Here is an 11,021-nt window from a genome sequence, read left to right as displayed (position 1 = left end):
CATGACAAAGTGGTTGAATGGGAGCTCAATGTTCAATTTATTTCTACCAAGGATAGGCTCGCTGATATCTTCACCAAATTAAGGCCTCTCCTCCACTCGGTTTCAGCTTCTCCGAGACAAGATGAAGGTTCATAGTCTTCCACCTTCACCTTGAGGGGAGTATCAACCGAGCTAGAGTGAGCTGGCCGATTATTATCAACCTCGCTTGCATGAGTTGGTCATCTCTTCTTTTCTTTATTTATCTCTCATGCAAGAGTCCATGTATATACATATCTTCACATGTAACAGTTAAGAATATCAATGAAATCAATTATGCAGCTCTAACAACCATAAACACATAGAAGAAAGAAGATGTCGAACAAGCCAAAAGGGTATTCTTTACTAGATCATTCATATACACAACAAAACCAAGACTGTACACCCGTAAAACTCTCTCTTTCGCTTTCCTATTGGTTTTGAAGAAAAAAAGATGAAGAAGAAGAAGAAGAAGAAATTGATAAGGGTTACATTGCATCCTTTATTGAGTGAGAATGTTGAGCAATGAAACTCTAGTGTTAATCAAACTCCTAAACACTCTCTCGCTCCCACTCTCGATCCTTCCAATACAATCCTCCAACGTTTGTAATTTCCCCAATGCCATCCTCATCTCATCATTTCCTTTTTTTCTCAAACAGCTCAAGCTTTGCACTCCAGCTTCTTCGAACTCCCGGATTCCTTTCTCTTCCTTCATTTTCTGATATCTCTTCGATAATCTCCACCCCACCATCCATGACTTAGCCGACGAAGATGAAGATGACATTCCATGAAAGAGAGCAACCGAAACCATCACCGTGACCTCGTTAACGTCCCTAAGAATCGCTGCCAACTCAGCATCACCATTCGACACGAACGTCAAAGCTGAAGACGAGCTTTTGCCGATGCATCGGACGGTGGACGTGAGCTTCCTCATCTCCTTGTCCATCTTCTTAAGAGCCTTTACGTAGGAAGACATCTTGGATTCGTCTCTCCTCCTAATGGCCACCTGTACGGTCAATTGTTCTTCCTTGAGAGCCACGAGTGATGCTTGGAAGATACCGTAAACGTCGACGAAGCGAAGAAAGTCTTCTAGAAGCTTCTCGACCCAGTCGGATCGACGGCGGAGGGAGTCTTGCGTCTGGGGAAGGTCTAGGAGATCGTCGAGACAATCGTGGAGGTTCTTGAGGTGGTTCAAGACGGCGCAGAGCGAGGCCGATGAGGGTCGGGTGGTGATAGCCTCTGACTCCCAGCTCCGTAGTACATTGATCTTGTCCTTTAGCTGGGAGATCAAAGGATGAGAATTGCATGGGAGACTGATGGATCTGATGTGGTGGGATTTCTCTTGGGGTGGTGGACGTCTGGGACTTGAGGTGGAGAATGAGAGTGAACGACGGAAACCGGCGACCACCATCTCTTTTGCGTCTTTTCCCATTTTTTACTTTTCCTGTGTAGTCTGTACACTTTGGTTTGGTGAGAAAATGAGGATGTGGGTTTATTATATAAAGGGCAACTCTGAGGGACAAAAGGACTTCCTTGCCCCTTGCTTGGAGAATTGGGGACCACTCCAGTGTGAGATGAGATGGCCATGGGCCCATGGGCCCTACCGTGAATTTGTTTTATACGAACTTCCCGTTGGCATTTAAAGAGGGCATAACAGTAAAGTCGGTTGGTCAATATTATTATCCGCGTTAAACCATTTTAAAAGGTTCACACGAGTGGTGGGGGAGCAGAGAGAGAGAGAGAGCTATAAGAGTGAAGGGGATTAGGAGGGATTAGGAGGGATTAGGGGAGTAGGGAGGAGGGAGCTGGATCCGCGAATAAATCCAGATGGCCAGCAATTTACTAAATTCATGTGGGCGCATTTTGAATTTCGAGGAGGAGAGTTAAATAGCTTATTCTTTGTTTTTCTTAATTGCCTTGCTGGGAGAAGGAGACAAGGAGACACCACGTGCATGTGAGTGTGACAACCTGGCCTCCCAGAACTATGACTAGGATCATGGAAATAGAGAAGATGAGGTTTGTTAGAGAAAATTTTTATATATGACTTGGACACTCTTATCTGTGGTTATTTCGTCAAATTTTAGAAGTAAAGCTGTTATAATAAACCAATGGGAGAGGGTTCTCCAGAGGTAGCGTGGCTTCTGCGTCGATGTGGGCCAATGAAACTGTGCACTACAGCATCAAGATAGTTATTATCGCTTTTCATGAGAGATGTGGGACAGTCATTTTGTCTCTTGTATTTGACCACAGTCGGCTGTCTTTCAATATTAATTTTTTTTTTTTCTAAATTAATTAACCAAAGATTCCCCAGAACTTCTTCCTAACTAGTGTTGTGAGTCATGGGTCATGGCATTGTAGGATGGAACTCTCTAAGCGGTTGGCACTATGCACATCAATGTAGAGCCCCTCACCCATACCTCTCATCTAAACACGTGTCCTACCCAAACAGCCAAGCCGCCCTAATGGTCTTCATCTCGTTTTCTCAATTTTTTTTTGAAGGAACGGTTTTGTATGCGGTCGTATACGTAAACCGTGTACATGAGAAGATCTCTCATAAAAAATTGAAAAAATCATAATTATTCATTCATTAATTAATATTTTGAAATTCTCATCCTCTCACATACATGGTTTACACGATCATATATGAAACTTTTTCTCATTTTTTTATGAAATCCATATCACGTTTTTTACAATAACAATACACTAGTTATCCAATGGGTGACAAAGGCTTTCCCATACATAAATCATATCCAATACTAAATAGTCCTACGAGAGTTTGACTAGGATTACAATAGGGTCGGATTGGGTTATATTGAGCTGAGAGTTTTTAAAACTTGAGTCTCTTTATCTGGGTCTAGGTTCGACCCCAGCCTGATTGAAGACCTAAAAAATCCAACCTAACCCATTCTCAGTATCAAGCCGGGCTGATTCAGATTGACCGTTTCTCTCTTCCTTCCGATATTGTTATGAAAATATGAATTTATATTCTAGAAGGGAGGAGTCTAGATTTAAGACCCCCATTACCCTTAAGACAAGTCGTGAAGCTGCTGGTTTTCTTCACACCAACAGGCAACAGCCCATGTGTTGCTTTCACCCCGGTTGACTACGCTTCCCATACGCACGCTTTTGCTTCTCCCCTGTCTTTATATATTTTGGAATTCAATTTTAATTGCTGTGAACAACTCTTTGCTTTGCTAATCCAATCAAATTGGAGACGATTACAGTCGTAGATTCCCCTACTTCAAGGGCGAAACATGACAAAAGATAGAGCAATTGGTGGAAGCATATATAGTCAATTCTCAATTGGTGTCGGTTGGACCTTAGGAATTTGACTTCCGAGAGTAGGGAAACAGTTGTCTGTAGTTAATATTGACCAAAAGCCTAAGATTCTTCCCCATAAAATACGGACTTGGATGTTGTGCAGCTGTGGCGGGAGCTGCACTGTGTAGCACCAAAACCTACCTTGAATACAGGAGGGAGGTGGTCATTTCACATGTGGGGTCTAGGTGGGATCCACCTGTGAAATGACTACCTTATCCCTATTTTTCTTGTCATTTAGTAGTGTTGCACAGGTGCAGCTCCCGCCACGGCGGGATAAGATCCTTTTCCCTTTTAATCTGGTTGCAACCTCATGGAAACAGTAGCAAAATGAGAAAACAAAAAATTATAAAAGAGAAAGTAGGAAACAACTATTTATGTTACCTGGTCGTGCGCTAGGCATGGCGACCACACCTAGACAGATAACTATCTCTGGTGCTTGGAATTTCTGCCTTTATATGAGGTAAGATGATCGTTTCCAAACAACCCAAGACGATTGTGTCTCTAGACATGGCAGCCAGCATATGACTGGATAGCTTTCTTTCTCCCCCTAATGTTAAAAAATAACAAAATAAGAGCTGGGCGGACTCATTTATGTAATGGAGTCGTGTTAATGAGTATGATTAAGACTAACAAATACATTATGAGCTGACTAATGTAATGCATACTTCAACTCTCATCAAGATGATTTTAATACCACCATATTATGATTCCATTTGGTCCATTATTCATTCCATAGGGAAGAAGGATGACCGCATAGGGGGAAATGTGTGTGGTGGTTTGATGGACATGACAGATAGGGTTTACAGGAATTGTCCCAAATAAATATTCCAACTCGTTCGTGTTCTCTATTCGCACGTTTTGATTGCCTCAGTCATCATATTCTCGGTGTCTTCTAAATCGTTATCACTTCCAATTCCTGTTCGCTCCAATTCCCTCCAATCCCTCATATAGGAGTAGAAATGATCACATTACTCACTGTCCGAACACACTGTCCAAGGTGGGGTAGGGTGGTCATTTCTACTCCTATGTGAGGGATTGGAGGGAATTGGAGTGGACAACGAATTGGAGGTAATAAAAATTCTGTCTTCCACTCCCCAACTATCCAAAAGTTCTATCAGAATTTTGAAAAAATTACATGATTGGCTACTTTTGGATTTTTATTTATAAAACTGTCCAGCCTATGTTTGAGTTAATAAAAATAGACAAAAACAAGTTAAGGTTTACAAAACTGGATAAAATAGTGTCTCTCCCTCCCACACTTACTTTTTTAGACATTTTTACCCTTGTCATTGCCTTCTCGCCCAGGCATCCTCTGTTCCCTGCAACCCTACCCTTGTCCCAGCCACCGCCATTCTCTGCTACCCCAAGTAATAGAGGAAAAAAAAGAGCTTTTTTCAGAGGGGAACTGCCAAGGAAGGAAGGAGAGTCACTGTTTTGTCTAGTTTTGTATAATTAAACTTGTTTTTGTCTATTTTTGTTAACTCAAACATAGGGCGGACATTTTTGTAAATGAAAACCCAAGAGTAGCTAATCGTGTAATTTTCCCAACTTTCTTTTTGGGGAAAATTTTCATACAAGACTGTGAGAGGGTCTCTAACAAAAAGTTGGAAAAGTCATAAATCCCCATCCATTAATTAATGCCCTAAAACTCCCACCCTCTCACATACACGGTTTACACGACCGTGCATGAAAACTTTTCCCTTTTCTATTTTTTTTGGGGAAAGTTTTCATACACGGCTGACACAGCCATGTATGTGAGAGGGTCTCTCAAAAAGAGTTGGAAAAGTCATAAATCCCCACCCATTAATTAATGCCTTGAAACTCCCACCCTCTCATATACACGGTTTACACGACCGTGTATGAAAACTTTCTCTTTTTAAAAAAAAAAAAAAAATATGTCAAGTATTAGTGACCAAGTATATAGATATTTAATATGGGATGAACATCCGTCTTCTTCTGATCGTGATAGATCTCTTGGGATGTTTTAAAAAGACCTTGATATAGGTTTGAGAATTAATTGCACAGGGTGTTTTCTGGATCATTTGCATTTATGGATGTGGTTTAGTTCTCTACTGATGGCAATGCCAAAGATGGAATCTAAGCCAAATTTAGTTGTCTGCAGACGATTGGCTATGGGGAGGATGTGTTTCTTCTCTGTTTTTTATCCTTTTAAGTGTGGCGTATTGCCCAATGCAAACACACTTGAGAATCTAACTATTAAAACACAGTCAGTGGCATCTTTTTATCTTCTCAAGTGTTGGATGTACAGCTGGTTTATCAAGTGAGGTGCACTAGGAAGTGCATCGCACTTGACTACTTGAGAGAATAAGCATACGTATGTTTCTTCTCTAAATGTAAGAAACTTGAGTAAATGTACGTTTAACAAATTTGATGGGATTGGAGATCATTTTTCTCACCTAAGGGACTACATCGGCCAAATGAAACGCAGGGGAATTTTTTACCAGCATATGGGGTGATCTTTTTTGTTGATCTTTTCTAGATCATCCCTTCGTTAATGTCCTCAACCGAACTTGATAAAACATGATAAAATATTTAAGAATTAATATTCTTACAATACTAAAATGGAGCTAACAAGGCATAATCTATAAATCACAAGGCATGAACCAAATGAAGGATTTATGGCACTCCTTGTGAGATTCAGAAATAAAAGTTGGATCCACATCCTCTCTTTTCATCCTACTTCCGTGCATGCACATCGCGTCACCTGGCCTGACAGGGATCCAACGTCTGGGGTTGAAAGAATTCAAAAAAATTCAAAATGATTTTCAAAATCTGATGAGACATTTGAACCAAGCCTTAAACCATCCAACCCGACCAGTTCAAACTCACTCTAACCAAACCCCAAACCCATCGACCCTCAAATCTCCTATCTTTTAGAAAAATCCCTAAATCTGAACTTCTCCTCTTCTTCTTCCGAAATATTCAAAGCAACTCCATCGAATGAAGGCCTCCTCTAGTATTTCGGAAGAAGAAGAGGAGTAGTAGGAGGGCGTTAATGGCGAGTGATCTAGAGGTTACTCCTGGAAGGGCAGCAATCTCGGCCATTAATGGCATTGCATTGAAGGAATTTTATCCTAAAATTAGTTCCGCCGCAGAAAAAAGCCATGAGAATGCTGGAAAAAGAATCCTACTGTCTTTCCCTCTCTATGAAAATGTCATAAGAATTTGGGCAATATTCGATATCTCAGCAGGGATTGTTCCTGATAATCTATTGTTTGCGAGGTTTAACCATAATAGACTGCTGCAGTTCCCAATGATGGAGACCTTCTTCTCATCTTCCATGGGAAACTAAGCTTGGTCTTGTCCGCTCCAGTTCTATAACACTTGGTTGACTTTGTGCAGAGAGGAATTCGAAATCATTCAAAAGATTCAAAAAATACCAAGCTAAGTAAGAACACCAAATCCAGAGAATGCTTCCAAGATGCAACCCCCTGAACAATCAGATCTGAAAGTCTTAATCACCAAACACATCCACCCAATAACCCAACATATAAAATCCCAAATCCTACAACATGAGCATTCCATTTTTGTTTTAAGAAATAAAACAAAGATAATGTGCAATGGAAGAGGAAAAGGTTGGGTTGAGCAGTGATTAACCCTTTTTCTTCAAACTTCCATGAAACGCAGATCTCAAACTATTTAAAATTGCACAAAAAAGGAAAAAAAGAGAATTTTGCAAATTAATAAACAAGCTTCCTTACACTTCTTCTTCTTCTTCTTCATAGTTCATCACAGAGGAAAGCACAAAGCTCATTCAGCATTTGCAACTACAAACTACCTAATACCTATACAAATTCACAAATTTTCTTAAAAAACCAAACAAAAAACTCAAATAAAAACCAAACAAAAAACTCAAATGGGATCTCTTCTCCTTCCTCCAACTCTCTCTCTCTCTCTGGAGTCTGGTCCCCTTGTGCTGGGCCTGCTACTTACATACAAAGCCGAAGATATTTTTTTTCATACAAAGCTCATTTAATAGTGTACTTGTATTATGGGTCCCTTCTGTTATTTTGTTTTCCATTGCTATTTAGATTTCGTTTCTGTAGTTTCTTATTTCAAGCAGCAGCAACGGTGCCCGTCCGTACAGAGTAATTTTGGGTTTTGCTTGGAGAAGTAGAACTTTTCTTCAGTTCCTTCCTAAGAGAGAGAGAATAGGTGAAGGGTTCATATGGAATCGTTGTCGTCAGTAGCACCTTCGATCGTGCACCCTCCGAATAATTCCTTTCGACGGCCAAAGGTGAATCGTCGTCTCCTCTTCTTGCAAGCAACCGGCGGATTTTTTCATGGAAGAACAGAGCAGTAAGCGGCGGTGGATTTTTTCATGGCTCAAGAGAGCAGCAGAGCGGCGGTTTTTGTTTTTCGTTTGGGAAGAAACGAATGTTAGAGATGGATTGTTAGCGTTTGTTTTGTTAATTTTGGTTCGGTTTGATGATAAAGAATCGGTTGGATTGGTTTAAGTTTGGTTTAATGTGGTTTAAATATAAATCATTCAAATTTCAAAAAAATTTAAATTTATTCATTTTAAGTCCGTTGCATTACCAAAATGACAGAGGTCATCTGAGAGGCGACGGAAGTAGGATTGGAGTACTAATAGAGGAAGTAGAGGATGTGGATCCATAAAAGATCCCCCTAATGTGTGACCATCCATCCAAAAAAGGAAGAAGTTAAGATTCTCATAAAGAATTTGCAACCACAATATTATACACATATCTCTTCCCACAACCTTTGACAGCCTTCATTCGAAAATTTAGCTAAAACAAAATAGCAAGTAGAGGATGTTATCCAAACAAATACACTAGGGGCGCAAGTTTGGCCCTGTTGGCCCGAACCCGCCCTAGCCAGCTCTGAGCCCGAACAGGGCCTGGGCTAAGATTTCTGGCCCTGAGGGCAGGTTAGGGTCAAAAATTCCTGACCTTGAGTCAAGGTCGGGTAGGGTCAGGGTTGAGGCCTAGGGTCGGCCCGACCTTGATTTTGGCCCTGATTTTGATCCTGATTATGGTCATGATTTTGACCCTGATTTTTTACCCTGATTTTGACCCTGATCTTGGCCCTGAACTTGGCCCTGATCTTGACCTTGATTTTGACCCTGATCTTGGCCCTGATCTTGACCTTGATCTTTGCCCTGATTTTGACCTTGATCTTGGCCCTGATGATGACCCCTGATCTAGACCTTGATTTTGACCCTGATTATGTATAATGATAATATGATATTCTATTATATAAGAAATTATTAATGTAACAAATAACAACTAATAAGGGTTCATAAATTAGACTTTTAAGTACATTATATATATTATATAAATAATATAATATATATATTATATAGAGACAATTATTCCAACATGCAAATGCAAAGTAACATCAGTATATCACAATGCAAAAGAAAAAACTAATTAATTAATTCTTAAATGGAGGCAATTATTCCGATGCAAAATATTTTGTCCAAAAACCTTCCCGTAAGGCTGCAATTAGGGCTATCCAGCCTTTGTATTTTGTTGCCCTTTTTTGTTTCAAGATTTTTTTTTTTTCAATTAAAGAATGGAAAGTGGAATAGTGGATGATCCCATGAATCTCACACACAAAAAATTTGTACGGCTACACTTCATCAAATGGACATAAACTTTTTAAAAAATAGTAATTATTTAAACCTTAAATTTAAAGCATAGCTGAAAAATCGGGTTTTGACTTGGGGCGAGTCACCCAAGTCGAGTTAAATAAGACTCGGTATTTTACCTGAGTCATAAACTTGGCAAACGACCAACAGCAATGAGCCAACGAGGGTCATAAATTGTTCAAGTCATATAATGCTATAAATATAATCATATATAATCATATTTATAACATTAAAAAAAAAAAAAAAATGTGACTCATCTTGACCAAGTTTTACAAGGCTGACTCACTAGGGTTTTTTTTTTCTTCCTTGAAAGACGAGTCATGTCAAATAAGACATGATTTTCCTACTATATTTATAAAAATAAAAAAAGATAATAATAAAAGAAAACACATAAGAAAGGTGAGAAGTCGAGAACCTTGATCTACAAGGCGATGCCTAGACAACAATGTCATCGGTGAAAAATCAGAACTTATCCACAGTAAAATACTAAAATCAAACCATGTCAATAGATAATTGAATTAATAAAATTGTGACTTAGGTCAATTCAGAACCATATTTGGTTTAGCTCTAGACCTTTAGTGCTTTACAATAGCACTATACATCTATACTCTATACTCTATACCCATCAAAGCATCAACCTCCATAGCATCAGGGGAAATCGAGGAAAGTAAGACATAGATGTTACTACTTAGTACTTACTGATGTTAGTGTGTCACAGAAGCAAAGAGCAAGAGTAAGAGAGAACTAATCATAAATGACCTAACTCAGTAATTTTATTTATTTTTTGGATTAGAATAAAATCACCTATTCAAGGGAAAATTAAACTGACCAACACCGGGTCCGGTCATTTTCTAAGATTGACAACTGACGAATGTCCATGAGTCCATGACACTTTATCAGATTTTATAATTTTTTAATCAACTTAGGTGACTCGTCTTGATCGAGTCAAAACCTGGTTCAATTGTCCATGTATGATTTAAATGTCAAATTTTAAATTGCCCAGACCGATCAAAAACTCTCTTTTTTTTAGAAACCAGTCCAAAACTCAAAGTTAATAATAGTTTATTTAAAAAACCACAAAGCAAGTGAAATCTTTTTTTTGTTTTTTTTGGGCTTAAGCAATTAAGCAAGTGAAAAGTTTTAAAAGTTAAAATTCTAACAAAACAAAAGAAGTCTTAAAAGTTAAAAGTTAATCTCATTCTTTTAACCTCTTCTTTTCCCATTTTATTCGAACCCTAGCAGAGTAGCAGCCGCAGCCTCCCCCAAACCCCAATCATCTTCTTATTCTTCTCCATCTCCGATCTACGATCGCCAGCGAACCTTCTTATAAGACTCAAAGCCTCAACTCCTCAACGGTGACGGCGACGGTGACGACTCGGTTCCTCCTCTTCTTCTCCATCTCCGTTTGGTTGCGGCGGCAACGACTCGGTTCCTCTTCTTCTTCTCCATTTCCGTTCAATTGCAATGGCAGTTTCCTTAAGGATCCCTCCCTCGCCAACTTTCTCTTGCAGCAATTACATTCCTGTAAGAATCTCTTTCATTTCATTCAAATTGTGCATTTAATTTATATCTGGTTCTCTAAGATGGGGAATGTGGTCTGTTAATCAGAATTTTTTATTCGTTTTTCTCCCTCTTCTTGACTTTCATATAAAAATCTCTTTATTATTATTTTTTTTTGCAATGTAGATCTGCTGCTAGCCTGCTACTACTCTAACAGCCTAACAGGCTTGGTTCTCTCGGTTGGAAGGAATAGCCGAAACCCCCTTGTATATCTTCTCTTTTCGGCTCTTGTGTTGCTTGTAAGTTGTGACAGCTTAGATGGGGAACGTAGTCTGTGAATCAAAATTTTTTTATTCTTTTTTTCTCATTCTTCTTGACCATCATATAAAAATCTCTTTATTATTTTTTTTTATATGATAAATAAGAGGTCAAGGTCAGGGTTAGGGTCAGGGCCAGGGCCCGGGTCAGGGTCAGGGCCAATCAAGGCGGGTTTGGGTTGGGCTTGGCCCTGTCAGGGTCAGGGTTAGGGTCAAGGTTTTAAGACCCTGAG

The 11,021-nt window shown here is 39.4% G+C and overlaps 1 protein-coding gene across 1 annotated transcript; it reads right to left on the bottom strand.

Annotated features, from left to right (window-relative positions):
- Positions 1–517: 517 nt before the first annotated feature.
- On the bottom strand, positions 518–1,447 carry LOC122662869. The gene has a single exon (XM_043858575.1). It carries the CDS (start codon positions 1,445–1,447, stop codon positions 518–520), a length of 930 nt encoding a protein of 309 aa, XP_043714510.1.
- Positions 1,448–11,021: the final 9,574 nt, after the last annotated feature.

This window comes from Telopea speciosissima, chromosome 5, assembly GCF_018873765.1.
Source record: "Telopea speciosissima isolate NSW1024214 ecotype Mountain lineage chromosome 5, Tspe_v1, whole genome shotgun sequence".
NCBI lineage: Eukaryota > Viridiplantae > Streptophyta > Magnoliopsida > Proteales > Proteaceae > Telopea > Telopea speciosissima.
This window is presented reverse-complemented; position numbering and strand designations above follow the sequence as displayed.